At 42.9% G+C, this 16,891-nt stretch overlaps 1 protein-coding gene across 1 annotated transcript in view; it reads left to right on the plus strand.

Annotated features, from left to right (window-relative positions):
* Positions 1–16,891, plus strand: part of chd1 (chromodomain helicase DNA binding protein 1) — a 43,506-nt gene that overhangs the window by 14,264 nt on the left and 12,351 nt on the right. Inside the window, exons 9-26 of the mRNA XM_034095609.1 lie at positions 531–709; positions 1,173–1,297; positions 2,223–2,439; positions 2,525–2,614; positions 2,723–2,913; positions 4,896–5,084; positions 6,146–6,305; positions 7,960–8,112; positions 8,707–8,778; positions 8,865–9,014; positions 10,902–11,050; positions 11,181–11,277; positions 12,792–12,887; positions 13,007–13,183; positions 14,262–14,422; positions 14,911–14,952; positions 15,031–15,164; positions 16,703–16,841. Of these exons, the coding sequence (XP_033951500.1) occupies positions 531–709; positions 1,173–1,297; positions 2,223–2,439; positions 2,525–2,614; positions 2,723–2,913; positions 4,896–5,084; positions 6,146–6,305; positions 7,960–8,112; positions 8,707–8,778; positions 8,865–9,014; positions 10,902–11,050; positions 11,181–11,277; positions 12,792–12,887; positions 13,007–13,183; positions 14,262–14,422; positions 14,911–14,952; positions 15,031–15,164; positions 16,703–16,841 (2,521 nt within the window). The remainder of the gene's footprint in view (positions 1–530; positions 710–1,172; positions 1,298–2,222; positions 2,440–2,524; positions 2,615–2,722; positions 2,914–4,895; positions 5,085–6,145; positions 6,306–7,959; positions 8,113–8,706; positions 8,779–8,864; positions 9,015–10,901; positions 11,051–11,180; positions 11,278–12,791; positions 12,888–13,006; positions 13,184–14,261; positions 14,423–14,910; positions 14,953–15,030; positions 15,165–16,702; positions 16,842–16,891) is intronic.

The raw sequence follows: 16,891 nt of genomic DNA on the forward strand, positions 1-16,891 counted from the left end.
GCTTATTGGGATGTTATGCTAGATAATAATAATAATAATAGCTTTGATTTATATAGCGTCTTTCAAGGGACCCAAGGTCGCTTTACAAGTAATAGGGCAAAAACAAACAAACAAAACAAAAGACAGACAAAACAACAGATCGATTTAGGGGCCGAAAGCCTTGGCAAACAGATGGGACTTGAGGGCCCTTTGAAGGCGTCAAGTGTGGGGATGTTGCGAAAGAAAAGGGCACAGAGAGGAAACCAGTTGTTTAAAAGTTTATTAAACATAATATATGCTTAAATGCATTTCAAAGACGTTGTGTTGGAGTTTGTGTTATTCTACATTTTGACACCAGGATTTTCTGATTTTACTGCAAATGTATATCGGTTCCAAATATCGGTTATCGGTCTCCTTGATTACTAATAATCGGTATCGGCCTTGAAAAAGCCATATCGGTCGATCCCTAGTATTTAGTACTTTCCTCTGAATACCTTTAATGCTATTTGGATTCCTGCAACTTACCGGCTCTCTGACTTTCTGTGCTGCAGGACATTCCAACCAAAAGTCAGCGGCGGGTTACCCAGACTATCTGTGCAAGTGGCAGGGTTTGCCATATTCGGAGTGTAGCTGGGAGGACGGCGCTCTCATCGGCAGGAAGTTCCAGAAATGCATCGACAACTACATGAGCAGAAACCAGTCCAAGAACATTCCTTTCAGAGACTGCAAGGTAACGCACCGGGACCTATGCAGGGGAGCATGTTGTTAAGTAGATCAATGTTTATGTTGTTATTTAGAAAGTATGTCAGCTTCTCAGCTCGTTTTTGACCCGGTCTTTCAGACTATGTTAACAAAGACTGGAAATCTGTGTAGTGTTGTACGTTGTCTCGAAGCTCATTCATTCAAAGTGTGAAAGCTAGCATCTTCCGGTTGGTTGCCATGGGTAAACAAGTGTCAAAAATATGTAGCAACACAAACACTTATTAAAATCCAGGGGGCGGAGCTAGTTTGTTGTACAACAGCCAAGAATTGTGCCAAGATATCGTTGTCCTAGGTTACAAAAGAAGCACTTGGAGCGTTATGTTGACACGGGGCCCAAGTCTAGCTCAATGTGATCTCTTCTGTGTCGGTTCAAGTGAACTGAACCCAGAGTTTGGACTTGAATATTCAACGACTGCTCTTCTCTCCCGCAGGTGCTCAAACAGAGACCCAGGTTTCTGCCTATGAAGAAGCAGCCGACCTACATAGGAGGCGAAGGACTGGAGCTCCGAGACTACCAGTTGGACAGCTTGAATTGGATGGCCCACTCCTGGTGCAAGTATGTTTCATCCTTTTAATTCTCAACTTGTGTCACGACTAGGGGTGCAACAACTAATCGACTTAATCGATGACCAAATTAGAATTTACATGCATAAAAAGCTTCATAACACAAGGGGACGGGTAATAACCGGAAAAGCATGACATGTCACCTTTAAAGTTTCAGCTATTCTGTTTACAGTTCTGTCATCAGATTATTTAATACGATTTGTTAAAACATTGTTGTTTCTTTTGATGTGAAATATTATTTATTTAATTTAAATATAAAGCAATGTTAGTTAATTTAATAATATGTGTTTTTGAATCAAGTATTCATCTTGATTGTCTTCATTGCTAGTTTCCACATGCCTAAAACAACCTCAAGCTAAATCTAAAAGTTGATGGCTAAATAAGAGCGTTTGAGAAATTGTGCGAGGCATAATAGTCGTTTAATCGTTTCATTAATCGATAGATTAATCGATTATCAAATTACCGTACTTTTCGGACTATAAGCCGCGACTTTTTTCCCCATTTTTTTTTTTGTACAGCTAACGGCCACTAGGGGACCTCCTAAATCTATGGACTTTACAGGTAAAATTAACCACCTTTAACACTATGGGCTCTATGACCGGTCCGTGCCCGCCACCTTTAAGCGGCGGGCTCCAGCAGGAAAAGCTGGAGGCCGGAAAAGAGTGAGACAGGTAGCGCGCCAAAGTAAAAGTGGAACCGAGAGACAGAACGAGAGCAAGACAGACGGACAATTTAGCTGCTGCGGCTTATATGCAGGTGCGCTTTATAGTCCGAAAAGTACGGTAGTCTTTTGTTGCAGCCCTAGTCACGACCCATTCTGTAATCACGAGGATGCACCGAGCGAATAAAAAAACATCCCATGGAGATATGCTGTACCCGCTCCTCAATCTAAGCTCTCTCATTTTCTTCATTCACAGAAGCCACAGTTGCATTCTTGCGGATGAGATGGGTTTAGGGAAGACCATCCAGACAATCTCCTTCCTCAACTACCTGTTCAACGATCACCAGCTGTACGGACCCTTCCTGTTGGTCGTGCCTCTCTCTACGCTCACCTGCTGGCAGAGGGAAATCCAGCTTTGGGCCCCTCTGATGAACTTTGTCGTCTACCTGGGAGACATCAGCAGCAGGAACATGGTATGGTGGTACACACTTACGTCCACATTGTGGGGTGGTCTCACTGTACACGGTTTATTAATGTCTTTAATTTCCTTTTCAACAGATCAGGACACACGAGTGGATGCATCCTCATAACAAGAGGCTAAAGTTTAACATCATTCTCACGACGTATGAGATTCTTCTCAAAGACAAGGTCAGTATCCATCTCGTTGTTTATCGCCCAAATGAACGACGGGAAAAAAGGTCATTTGGAATGCCCTGCTGTGTGTCCATGTTAACCTTGTGTCGTGTGTATTTCCAGTCATTTTTGGGCGCTGTCAGCTGGGCTTTCATTGGTGTGGATGAGGCGCATCGACTGAAGAACGACGACTCCCTCCTGTACAAGACCATGATGGATTTCAAGTCCAATCACAGGCTTCTGATCACAGGGACGCCGCTGCAGAACTCTCTGAAGGAGCTGTGGTCCCTGCTGCACTTCATCATGCCAGAGAAGTACGCTTTATTCATTATTAAGCTTAAATCTTGGATCATGATGACGGTTGTTGTACTGTACTATTCTCTGAGTGGCAGTAACTGTGCAACACGGGGTAATATCAATGGGAGGGTCTGCACTCTAAACATCTGATGTGTTTTTCGTCACTGCTCTGAATTCTTTTTTAAACTTATAAGATAATCTCCTTTTCATGCAGTTGCCATAATAAAACATCCAGGAATGTTTTTTTTAAGTCAATTTATTGAACATGTCAGAAACAAAAACATACAACAATAATATATATATACATTCTTTTTTTTCCTTTTTTTCTCACTCAAATTAATAATTATAACAAAGTAAGAAAAAAGACAACAATAATTCTCAGATAGTCTCTGTCATGTTCAACAGGGGCAAGAAGAAGCTTAAAAAAAACCTTTTCTGGTCCTCCCCCCTCTAACATATATAAATAAAACATTAGGTCATCGTCATCAGCGACATGTTTGTCTTGTTAATTTGTTTGCTTTTAGTTTCTTTACAAAACAATCAGAAATAAATTACTTTTACAATTCAAGAAATAACAACAAATGGGATTTCACAGGTCCTGTTCATAACCATTAATGATTTGGCTCCTAAATAATACTTTCGGTTTAGATAGACAATATTTCAGTGCATCGTTACAGTAAATCCACAGACTAACACCTTTTGACGAGATGCAATGAAGTTTGGCATTTGTTCGTACGGGTGGTTTTTTGAAAATGCAGTTTCCTCTCAACGTGTGCATGCTTTCTCTCCGTGTGAGAAGTCCCTGGATATTATGAGGTACCGTACTTTTCGGACTATAAGCCGCGACTTTTCCCCCCATTTTTGTTGTACAGCTAGCGGCCACTAGGGAACCTCCTAAATCTATGGATTTCACAGGTAAAATTAACCACCTTTAACGCTACGGGCTCTAGGACCGGTCCGCGCCCGCCACCTCTAAGGGCGGGCTCCAGCAGGAAAAGCTGGAGGCCGGAAAAGAGTGAGACAGGTAGCGCGCCAAAGTAAAAGTGGAACCGAGAGACAGAACGAGAGCAAGACAGACGGACAGTTTAGCTGCTGCGGCTTATATCCAGGTGCGCTTTATAGTCCGAAAAGTACGGTAATTGTTGATTTGCGGCTTTGAACATAATTTGAATAGTTTTATCGTCAACCAGGTCTTGTAGTTTTAGTGTTTTTAGTTTGATGAACAATTTATTTGTTGGTTCTCTGTACGTAGTTTTATGTATAACTCGTATGGCTCTTTTTTGCAGGATGAAGATAGGATGTGTATTTGTTTTATATGTGTTCCCCCAAACTTCCACACAATACATCATGTATGGAAGTATGAAGGAGCAGTACAGCATAAACAAAGAAGCTTGATTAATTAGGTATTTGGCTTTATTCAGAATTGCTATTGATTTGGATATTTTGGCTTTGATATAGCTTATATGTGGTTTCCAACTTCATTTATTGTTTATGATTTTTCCGATACTCTTTCTAATTGGACGCCAGTTATAGTGAATTTCTTCTCTGTATTGGTCGATCGATTCCCAAATATTATGAGTTTTGCTTGCGTTCAATGTTAATTTATTTTGGTCAAACCAGATCTTCATCCTGCTCAGTTCCTTCTCCATTGTGACCAATAGCTGAAAGTCAGAATATAGACGGGTGACTACAGAGCAAAGCACGCTGTGTCGGAGGCAAAGTAGCACATTTTAAATTACTTTATTTTATCAGCAATCGGATATAAAACATGTAAGAGCTACTACCAGGACAATTGATTTGAACTGTATGTTAAGTCGACTTCACATACAGACCGGTGTACTGCAGATAGCTATGACCACTCCTTTCTAAAGATCTTGAAACACGTAGTTTTAGAAATACACCATGACTATCATATCGTGCAAATCGTCTTACAGTAAGTAGGTTGTGTAAGAGATGTGTACGGCACCTCTGATGTTTGTTGTATGTGTTGTTTCTCTAGGTTTCACGCATGGGAGATCTTTGAGGAGGCGCATGGTAAAGGCAGAGACTCGGGGTACGCCAGTCTGCACAAAGAGCTGGAACCGTTTCTCCTGCGAAGAGTCAAGAAGGACGTGGAGAAATCTCTTCCTGCCAAAGTGGAGCAGATCCTCAGAGTGGAGATGAGTGCTATCCAGAAACAGTATTACAAGTAAGAGCTGAACTCGACCCCTTCACAAGTAGATCGATTCATTATGCACGTAAACTATACGTGAGTTTAGGTTGGTATGTGCTGAATGTTAAGCAGTGAAACACTTGTGTCTGCTTCCTTTTGTCCATGTTGGTCTGGCATGTAAAGGCTTTGTTCATGATGACAGAGCAGCCTTTCAAGTGTCCGGTGTTTATGTGCTACTGTAGAAAAAGATGAGATATGAACCAGGAAAACAGTTAAAAGCTTGTTCTCGTGCAAGTCTCTTTCTGCACCGGTGAATGTATAAGAATCCTATTTTTTTTTTTTTATTCTAAGCATAACTGACTTTTTACATTATACTCAAACACTTGGAAGTGCCCTGCGTGACTTTTGAATCGTAAATGCAATCTCCAGACGTAATTAGCTAATGTAATGCTATAAATGAACCACAGTACTGTTGCGTTGCTGCGCTATCATCACCGCTAAGCTAAAGGCGGCTAATGTTAGGCGTCATGGCGTTAGGTAGTCTCATTTAGCCGCTTGTTAGGAACCTGCTTTTTGAATGACACTTAGAGGATTCAGATATTCACCAGTGGGGTATTAACTGACGTATTTTATGTTTTGGCCGCTTTCACACCAAGTACTTAGCCGGTACTTGTTCCTCCCGAACTCTTAAGTCCCTGGAACTGTCGCGTTCACACGGGAATAAGTCCCCAAGGAGGATTTGGCAAATTAAGCTGCTGACGTCACTTCTTCTTCTTCTGCTTTGGGTTCACAAAACTTTTCGGAGTTTTACGCGGCGTGGTTTGCAATTCTGCAACTAGGGACTAGTTCCAGATCCTTTTTGCTGTGAAACCAAATCTCCCCCTTATCGGCCTATTTCGGGGGCGTAAAGTACTCCGGTGTGAAAGCGCCTTTAGACAGAAACTGGTAAAAGGATAAATCATATCCGGGCTTCAGGATTCATTCAGGCACAACTTTATGGATGAGATTTCTACTTTATTTCATGTTACAGTGAGACATTTTCTACCCAATTTCCACCATAGTTTACTAATGAGTGTGTGTCTTGTGTTTGTGATCAGATGGATCCTCACCAGGAACTACAAGGCTCTGAGTAAAGGTAAAGGCAGCACGTCGGGCTTCCTGAACGTCATGATGGAGCTGAAGAAGTGTTGTAACCACTGTTACCTTATCAAGCCGCCCGAGGACAACGAGTTCCTCAACAGAGCCGAGGCATTACAGGTCGGTTCATTTGATCTAACCAGATTATGTTCTATAGGGATATGAGTTACTGCTTTTAAAGGGAACATAACGTCCTAAATGATACTGAATGTGCAGCAGCATGTCCATTTAAAGTAATGGTGCCGTTCAACAATTCATAGGAAGCCTAAATATAAATGAACATCAAGGCATGTATGTTTATGTATAATTGAAAAGTCCTGTCAATAGACTCATGCATAACACAGAAAATATGGGTATGAGTACGCAAATCTAAGCTGGAACTCCTAACACAAATAATTTCCCTCAGTTTCAGGCCTTCATGTGCTCTTCATATAAGAACGACTTGTAAACAAACCGGCTGGGGGGGCTACATCTCTGTTGCTTGTGTGGTGTCACTAATGGCGCATTTCCATTGCAGGGTTTCGCTCGGCTTAGTACGGTATAGTTAGGCCTCGGTAGGCCAGGCTCACTTTATGCTGCGTTTCCATTACAGTTTAGTAGCTGGGGCAGTAACTATAGTAACGCAGTGTAGGCGGAGCCGTGATGTCATCTTCAATGCGAACCACAAAACCAACATCAGCCGTTAGCCGTTAGCCCTCAGAGCTCACAGCTCCTCATATCTGTTCAGAAACTAGACAGAAGTTAAACAAGTACAAACCAGGGTTTCCGCTAGGATTTTTTTCTCGCCGGTCAAATGTCCGGGCAGAATTTATTTTACCGGACTAATTTGAAACTTACCGGTCATATTTCAATAATAATAATAATAGTTGTGTAGCAGAGTTTCCGTTAGCAGGTAATTACCGGACTATGAGCAGATATGCTGATGTTTAAAACTCAGTTCACGGGGCTCATTTTTATATTGCTTCAGTTTATAATCGTAACAGATCGAAAAATTCAGATTCATTTTCAATAAATGATTCCACAAACAACAAACAACATAATTATTACATTCAAACAAACTACTTGTAGTAGATAACGTACATTATTCAGAAGTTTACATCAACTTTGAATAATAACACGGGAGAAACGGATCCTCTCTCTCCTGACAGCCCGTCAGTTTCTCCTGCAGCTCCTGCAGCTCGCTAAACAGAGGGCGGGGCTTCAGGTGATCCTGCAGAGCTGCGTGTCTCGGTCAGACTCAGCAGCTGATCTGATCTCTCTCTCGCGTCCGGTTACACTTCACCCGCGTTCATGTCCATATGGATCAGATCCAGCTCTCCTGATCGGCCTTTATAGAGAGCACCGATCAAACTATTAAGAGTGAATATCGGCCGATAATGACCGGCGGCCGATCGATCGGAGCCTCCCTAATTATTACCAGACATTTTGACCGTCAAGTTTTGAATTTACCGGTTTTTTATCAATTTTACCAGCTAAAAACCGGTATTTACCGGCTAACGGAAACCCTGGTACAAACCACAGACTGCCTGTGTCATGGCGAATACAGTCGCTGGTTTATTTATGTCTGTAGGCCGTTGCTGTGAGTGTGGACGGACGGAGCATATACTGCGTTAGCTTAGCCGATCTCCATTCAGAAAACTCGCATGCTAAAAGGTTTTTAACGCTGCAGTGGAAATGCGCCATTAGCGTGTTAAATTCCAGTAGCTTACCAAATCACTAAAGTTGATTTACATATTGACTTTCCTTAACTTTCCCCCCTCGTTCCCTCCCTCAGCAACTGATCCGCAGCAGTGGGAAGCTGGTGCTGCTGGACAAGCTGCTGGTGCGTCTGAAGGATCGAGGCCACCGAGTCCTGATCTTCTCCCAGATGGTTCGGATGCTGGATATCCTGGCTGAATACCTGAAGAGCCGACAGTTCCTCTTTCAGGTAGCTAACCCTAACTCTGTCATCAGCGTACATGCGCACACACAGAGAGGGTATTGTTTAATTTGTTGTTTTTTCCACCATTTAATAAATGCACAACAGGAAGAGGCGAGATTTAAAAGATTTATATACAAACATTTAGTTGACAAACTTGAGTTCATAGTTTAATTGTGTGTGTGTGTGTGTGTGTGTGTGTGTGTGTGTGTGTGTGTGTGTGTGTGTGGCATAAGTCAGACATTTATTTATTTATTAAAACCCACTTTTATAGCAAACACGAGATTAATACACAATGATAATATGAATTCCATAGTGATGGCAAACTCTTAGAATAACATATAATAAAAAAACAATTATATGTGTGTGTGTGTGGGCAGCACATTGGTTTATACACCTGCTTGACTCCTAAGCCATTTTCAAATGGATCTTGTAAACAAAAACACACGTTTGCAAAATGTTGACGTCATAAATGGTAAGAATGTAGAGTTTCTCAAGTGAGCAGGTGGGAAGTACGACTGTTCGGGTTGCAATCCTAACAAAGTTACACAAGAGCTCTCCCTGAGTACCCTCCCAGCTAACTGAATGTGCACATTTGTGTAGCGGTTAGATGGCTCCATCAAAGGGGAGATGAGGAAGCAGGCGTTGGATCACTTCAATGCCGAGGGGTCAGAGGTAAGTTCTTCTCCCCGAGTACAGTAAATGCTCTCAGTGCTTTATCCGAATGAATCAGGACTGATGCAACCTCCATGTGTGTCCAGGATTTCTGCTTCTTGTTATCAACGCGTGCCGGTGGTCTGGGTATCAATCTGGCCTCGGCTGACACGGTCGTGATCTTTGACTCCGACTGGAACCCCCAGAACGACCTGCAGGCTCAGGCCCGAGCTCACAGGATCGGGCAGAAGAGACAGGTAAGAAACGGCTGCTTTCGCCCAGAATCCGTCCTTTTTAAATGTTTTTATTGTCCTGTAATATTAGGCCTGTAACGATAATTAATTTTGTTGGACGATACATGTTCCTGGAAGTTATTGCGATAAACAGTAATATTGTCGGCACCGCTGACATAATGATAATAATATATAACAATAATTCAAGTACATCCTTTCAAACAGAACTTTTTATTGAACATTCAACATTGCAAATTAAATGTGAAATAATATTTAAATGATATATAATAAATAAATTAAATTATAACAATTTTATTAAATCACACAAAACCAAAACATAAATTAAATAGACTCGGGCTGGAAAACAGAGCTCTCTTGTGGCCAAGACACGCAATTGCATATGTGAAAATGCAGTAGTAAAAACATAAAGTAATCTTTGATTGCAAACTGTCGGGAAGGTGTGGGCTCTCCATCTCCAGCTGGGAAACAGAATGGGGTGGTTGAGTTTCAGGTGCAGTTTAAAGTCGTCGTATTGCTAGCTTTTGTTCCTACCTTGTTAAAACAAATGCGACACACCGGCTCATTCCCGTCCGTAGGTTCGCCTCGTTGATTTGGCTTGAATCCAAAATATTCCCACGCCGGAGATGGAGTTAGGTTTTGCAACCAATTCCGTTTAACTTCAAATTCATAATATCTGATAGCAGGACCCCTACCTCTATCAGATAAAATCAACAAAGTTTGTTGTTGTTTATTAACGTCATTAGCTGTGCTGTTTGTCTGAAAATAAGCATCTCTTAGCTTATAAATGATTCCTTTGATTAAAGTGATATTTGTTTTGGGTGAAGGATAGAACGGTCATTCAGTCCCAGTCTGGCATTTAGGCTGGAGCCACACGAGAACGGTAACGCAAACGAACCAAAATCGTTATCAAAAAAGTCTTCCGTCCACACGCAACAGGCACCAGAAACGTGTCCTTCCACACGAGGCCGCTCGACCCGCTGGAGACGCTGTAGTACATATGCCGGGCCTGTAAGTGGCGCTGTACTTCCGCCACAAAATACACCAAAAGCAGCGAAGAAGACTTCCGAGCGTGGTTGCCATGGTTGCCTTCTGTTTATTCTCCGCGGTGGATTTAGCAGCAGAGGTGGGGAGAGGCAGGGCTCTTTTTCTCCGTCAGCAGCAGCTGATCTCTCTCTCCGGTCCGATTAGACTTCACTCGCGTTCATGTCCATATCGATCAGATCTAGCTAGTTCGAGCTAATGATGACTGCCTGCGTGTCAAAGGACACCGAAACAATAAGCGACATTTTGACCGGAGAATTTTAGATTTCGGCTAACGGAAACTCTGCCGTGCGGGGGGGTCTGCTGGAGGCACTGTCCTGGGAGATACCGGGACCTGTCTGGAAACACTCGGAAAACTGTTGTTGGCGAAACACATCAGCAATGTGATTGGGTGAGAAGGATAGGTGGGGAGAGGCGGGGCTATTGCGTCATCGTTATCAGAAAATGATCGTATAGGACGTCCACACGGAGCCGTTTGGCCCACAGAGCGGTGCGTCTGCAGATCTACTCACCTTGGGAGCCGTTATCGGTATCTGCGTTTCCCTGCCGGCCTCGTGTGGCCGAACCGTCTATCTGATGGAGAACTGCAGCGGATATGACCGTTTCCGTCCTCGTGTGGCTCCAGCCTTAGTAACACCTGGCTTTATTACTTGTTGATAGGCCTTTTTATCTCTGATTATTTTACATTGTAACGTATAGCTACAGACATCAGTAAATGTGCTTTAATATATATTTAAATGAGCCTTTCTAGCACGAGTCACTTCATATTTAATTTCCTGCGCTGCCACAGTGTGTTTAAAGGCTATTCCCTCGATAAACACGTTATACTGTTGGCTTGCTGACCCACAGGTGAACATCTACCGCCTGGTGACAAAAAGCTCAGTCGAGGAGGAAATCATTGAGAGGGCGAAGAAGAAAATGGTGCTGGACCACCTTGTGATTCAGAGGATGGACACGACGGGGAAAACTGTCCTCCATACGGGATCCGCTCCCTCCAGGCAAGAAACAATCTGCTGTTGTCTTTTGACGTCCTTATTGTTGACAGACGAGCACCATAACACCCCTGTGTTCACACACCGCTTCTACACTCGGCTGTCATCTAAATTGAGTGTGTTCTACTGCTTACAGTTCTGCACCGTTCAACAAGGAGGAGCTGTCCTCCATCCTGAAGTTCGGAGCTGAGGAGCTGTTCAAAGAGCCAGAGGGCGAGGAGCAGGAGCCTCAGGTAAATAATGATCAGATATGCTCATGGTTCGTACTTGTATACAGCGCTTTATCCAGTCGGTTCGACCCCTCAAAGCGCTTTGCTGCTACAAGTCATTCACCCATTCATACAGAGCGGTGGCAAGCACTCTCACTCACACACAGTTGGCCATCGGGAGCAATTTAGGATTAAGTATGTTGCCCATGGAAACGGCGACTTGTTGACTGAACAGGATGGGATCTATTTATTTATTTATCCCAGGGGGAAGTTTGGTTTGGTGGCAATTTGTCCATATAGAATAAAAACAAATATTTAAACACAACACGTTAAGAACAAGTGAAAATGTGCGATAAAAATCAAAGAAAAATAGAATATTATGGTAAAAAAGTGCAATAAAAATACGATTTTTTTTAATTAAAAATAAGTTAAACTTAAAATGTGCAAATGTAAATAAATGTATGATATATATAACATCAGTGTATTTGTATAAATGTGTATATTATAAAACATTTATTAGTAGTTTATGAACATATTCTTGCTCAATGGAACAGCTAAAGAGAGTTCTTGTTGCCGATGGTGACGTAAATACAGTGTATTTAAGCAATAGCTCACGACAGGCCGTGGTATATGCTCATTATATCACAGCTAAGGGGCGTGGTTCGGCCTGACGCTTTTATAAAACAGTTACCAAGTGTGGCAATATGGAAGAATAATACACACTCTAATTTAAATAGTTTTTATTAGTAAATAATGATGTTCAAAATAAAATAGTCCCTCCGTTGCCTTCTGCACGAAACATAGCGCGAGGTGGTTGCTATGCAACAACACTAACAGCTAGCGAACATATTAGACGGAGAGCGTTGATCCATTATTTGGCTATTTATTTACATTCATGTGTATGTTGCCGTTTATTGTGCAGCCACTGAACACCTGTCCAGCATCAGTAGCATGGCTTACGTGGATACTTGTTGAGGTTGTTCTAGGCTGCTGCTCGGCGTGGCGAGAATATTGCTCCACTTTCTCCGGTCCCCGAGATTCGGCTTCCCGTAGCTCTGGAGAGAGCTTTCGCACCTGTGGCCACTAACGGTCACTTTCTCTGCTTTGTTTCAAGACCCGCATCAGAAAGCTTTTGAATGGTGGTACTTCTCCAGTTGGTCTACCTGCTCTTCACGTAGCTCTGCATGTCGTCGTTTAGGTGCTTTCTGGAGATAGGCACTCCTCAATCCACTCCTCCATAGTAAGACCCCCCCCGGAGGTCGAAGCTAATCTTACATGTTTCCATCTTAAGCTTTGGGTTAGTTTCGTAACGGACGTAATGTAACAGCTGTAACGGTTCCAGCTTTTCTCAGACGCGGAGGGATACTGACTTGTTGTGAAAAGTAACTACAATTCTACCCGTGATATACGCTCATTATATCACGGCTAAGAACCAATCGGATCGCTTGATTTGACTTGTCCGTTTTATAATGAATTATATATGTACTTTTCTCCAGTAAATATATTACTAGCATGTCCTCGCCTCTTCTGCTCTTTAGGAAATGGACATTGACGAGATCCTGAAAAGAGCCGAGACCAGGGATAACGACCCCGGACCCTCCACGGTGGCAGAGGAGCTGCTGTCTCAGTTCAAGGTACAAACACATCGTTCATTTCTTTTATAGAAAGTGGCTGTACCATATATTTAAAAATGGCGATTCTCTGTTCTTCAGTACTGTGACATTGACCGTTGTTTCTGACCTGACCTGTGCAGGTGGCCAACTTCTCCATGATGGATGAGGAGGATTTAGACTTGGACTCTGAGCGCAGTCAGAGGAGTTGGGACGACATCATTCCCGAGGAGCAGAGGAGGAGGATGGAGGAGGAGGAGAGGCAGAAGGAGCTGGAGGAAATCTACCTGCTGCCCCGCATGAGGAATTGTGCCAAACAGGTACACAAGACACCCCAAATATAATAAGGCCTCGCGATTTAGATCTGATGATGATCATGCTTATATTTCTACCCCTTGGTGTTAAATAGAGCGGTGCAGTGATGACGTATCTTTTTTTTTTTTTTTTTTTTTGACTTGAGCCGCCCCTTATAGATACTGTCTTTTTACGTTAGTGAGCCGGATCATTTGGCTCGGCTCTCTTAAAGCGCCGACTGTTTCGGCTCCCAAACGGCTCTCACAGTTTACCACGGAGCCTCAGTTTCGCCGCTGGTGCTCGCAGCTCACGCGCGTGCTCCACGTTCCGTGTTGTCCCGTAGCAGGCATCGCCGATGTCGGGGAAACGATCCTCAATACTCAAATAATCCCACCAGACTCCTTTGCCCCCCCAATAGAGGGATGTCCTTGTCGTTTTTCCTTTTCGTCATTTCAAGCGATAAAAACTCTCGATCTTCTCTCGAATTATTAATATTTTTGGACGCCCTCGGCTCGTGTTCAGGGCGTTCCGAGCTGAATAAGGGCACCTAATGACGGCAAGACGCCCCCCTGGCGGAAACGCTGCTCGAGCCGGTTTCTCAAACTTACCTATCCCACCTTTAAGCTGTGGGTTTGCTATCCTGGCTCCAAGATGGTGGAATGAGCTCCCCATTGACATCAGGACAGCAGATAGCTTACACACCTTCCGGCGCAGACTGAAAACTCATCTCTTTCGACTCCACTTCGAGCGATAGAACTGCTAACAAAGCACTTATATACTAACAAAGGACTGGCTTACCTACAGCCAGTTGAGTAGCACTTGAAATGCTTGGCTCTATGAAACCTGATGTACTTTATGATTCTGTTTTCTTCAAGTTTGTATCTTCCTGGTCGAACGCACTTATTGTAAGTCGCTTTGGATAAAAGCGTCAGCTAAATGTAATGTCTTTGGTTCTTTTCTGCTGTAACAAATGTACATGTCCCCCCTGTGGGACGAATACAAAGTATTCTGATTCTGAAATGTCCCTAAATTCTTCCATTTTAGGTCCATTCAGTTATTATCTTTGTACCAATTCCTTGCCATTTGTTTAATTCCCTCTAACAGTCGAACTTTAGCGCAAGTTCGGGGCGGCAGAGCAGGAATCGACGGTACTCGGGCTCCGAAAGCGACTCCCCGTCGGACCGGAAGAGGCCAAAGAAGAGGGGGCGGCCTCGGACTATTCCACGAGAAAACATCAAGGGCTTCAGTGACGCTGAGATCCGGAGGTTTGATCTTTTGATTTATTTCCAACGTGTTAAACAATAATACAAAAGAATAATTAAATGAAACATGAGAATTATGATACTGTACAAACTTAAGCAGTATCAAATTGATAAACAAAAATATTATTGACTTACAAATGATATGTAGCGGCAAATACTCCCTATGAGTTAAGCCGTTAAGAGGCAAAGAATACAGTGCCACAGTGACGAGTCCTAAAACCCGGAAGTAAGTTAGCATTTTACCACTTCCGGTTCCTTCGACAAAAGTAGCTGGAAATAATAGAAATAATAACTATGGCAAAACAACATTATGTATAAACAAATGATCTACTTAATTACACATCCGAAAAGCGGTGTGATGAAGTTTACACTTATTTAATCCCACCCCTTCTCCCAAAAACTAAATTACTAACATGTATATTAGCAACCTCTCTGGCTTTTTATCTTCTCCTCCAGATATTCCTTGTAACACCTCTGTGATCTGCTTACAGGTTCGTCAAGAGTTACAAGAAATTCGGAGGACCGCTGGAAAGGTGAGCTAAATAAGATTTCTTTAAAATGGTTCTCAACGTTAATTAGCCGTCTCCTAAACATGTGTCTCGGTCACTCAGGTTGGACGCTATCGCTCGTGATGCTGAACTCGTGGATAAGTCCGAAAGCGACCTGAAGCGGTTGGCAGAGACGGTTCACAACGGCTGTGTGAGAACTCTGAGAGAAAACCCCTCTGGCCCAGAGAAGAGTTCAGGTAACCGGACTTATTCGGGATCTCATCTGCCCACATTTTGATCTGTTAGTGATGAGCATTATGTCGGGCTGTGCGTCGTCACTGGTCTCACGGTTCGATTATCCTGTCAACGATTCGATTTGATATCCCGACAGACAACAGGAGTATTTACAACAGCATTATAAAAACAAAAATAGTGCATGTGGGTGCACGCTTACATTCTCTGTCTTCCTGTTCCATAAATCCCATGAATGCATGAGATTAAGTTAGCTTCATATCTCAATCAGTGAGTAAGTGAATAATAACGTTTCTATCGGGTCACTATCAGCCTGTCACTCATTATTTTCAGGGAGGGGGCGGGGCTTAGAGGAACAGAGGAGACGGTGATCGCGGAAGCTTTCCTCCTGCCTTCAGAAACTTTACACCCGTATATATGGTCTGAAAATAGCAAGAGGACGTTCATACTCTGCAATCCAAGACTTGATTAAATCCACCAAAAAGCTGACATGACGACAACGAGTGTTTTTTAAAAACATAAATCCCTGTGTCTCTGAGCCGCAGCGACGCGGACTGATTCAGAGCGGATCCTTCTGCTGTTGGTTCTGGACTGGTGTTCTTGTGTTGGTGGATGAAGCTCCGTGTGTGGAGTCGCTGTTATTCAGTTTATCCGATCTAAAAAATATCAGTTAATTATGGAAAATGTAAGCAAATGGTGACTTCTTCTCCTAATCTGCTGGATCAACACTCAAAGACCCTAATATGTCCTGTTAACCTTGATATAGAACAGAGTAGGGCTGCTCAATTAATCGTATTTTAATTACGATTATGGCAACGATTACGAAAACAACGTAATCGAAATAAAACGATTATTTTTTTATTATTAACTATAAATAAAGTTCAGGGTAATCAACTGTTAAAAACATAATGTTCACATTTTTTTTCTCCAATAAATGGATGTTTTCAAAGTCAATGAATAATCGCAATTACAATTATTGACCCAAATAATCGAGATTATAATCTTTGCCATAATTGAGCAGCCCTAAAACAAAGTGTCAACAAAATAACCTGCAATGTTTTTGGCCTTTTCAAGATGACTCGATTAATGATTTGGAGAATTTCTTTCCCCATACTACCGTACTTTTCAGACTATAAGCCGCGACTTTTCCCCCATTCCTTTTGTACAGCTAACGGCCACTAGGGAACCTCCTGAAACCTCCTAAAATTAACCACCTTTAACGCTATGGGCTCTAGGACCGGTCCGCGCCCGCCACCTCTAAGCGGCGGGCTCCAGCAGGAAAAGCTGGAGGCCGGAAAAGAGTGAGACAGGTAGCGCGCCAAAGTAAAAGTGGAACCGAGAGACAGAACGAGAGCAAGACAGGCGGACAATTTAGCTGCTGCGGCTTATATGCAGGTGCGCTTTATAGTCCGATCAGTACGGTACTTTGCTTTTAGCTATAAATCCATTTTATCGTCCTCTAATCACATTACAGGGTTTCAATTTGCCGTCTTTCACAGGATTGAATGAAACTAAATGTTGTTTTCCACTTGTTTGATGACAGGAGGCAGGAGAGGGAAGGTAAAGGGCCCGACATTCAGGATCTCTGGAGTCCAGGTGAATGCAAAACTCGTCATCTCGCATGAGGAAGAGCTCGCTCCGCTTCATAAGGCCATTCCTGATGACCCTGAGGAGAGGAAGAAGTAAGTGAACACACCATGATATCTCTCGCAGCCTTTTTGATCGGTCTGTG

This window comes from Pseudochaenichthys georgianus, chromosome 12 (genome assembly GCF_902827115.2).
Source record: "Pseudochaenichthys georgianus chromosome 12, fPseGeo1.2, whole genome shotgun sequence".
In the NCBI taxonomy this organism is placed as follows: domain Eukaryota; kingdom Metazoa; phylum Chordata; class Actinopteri; order Perciformes; family Channichthyidae; genus Pseudochaenichthys; species Pseudochaenichthys georgianus.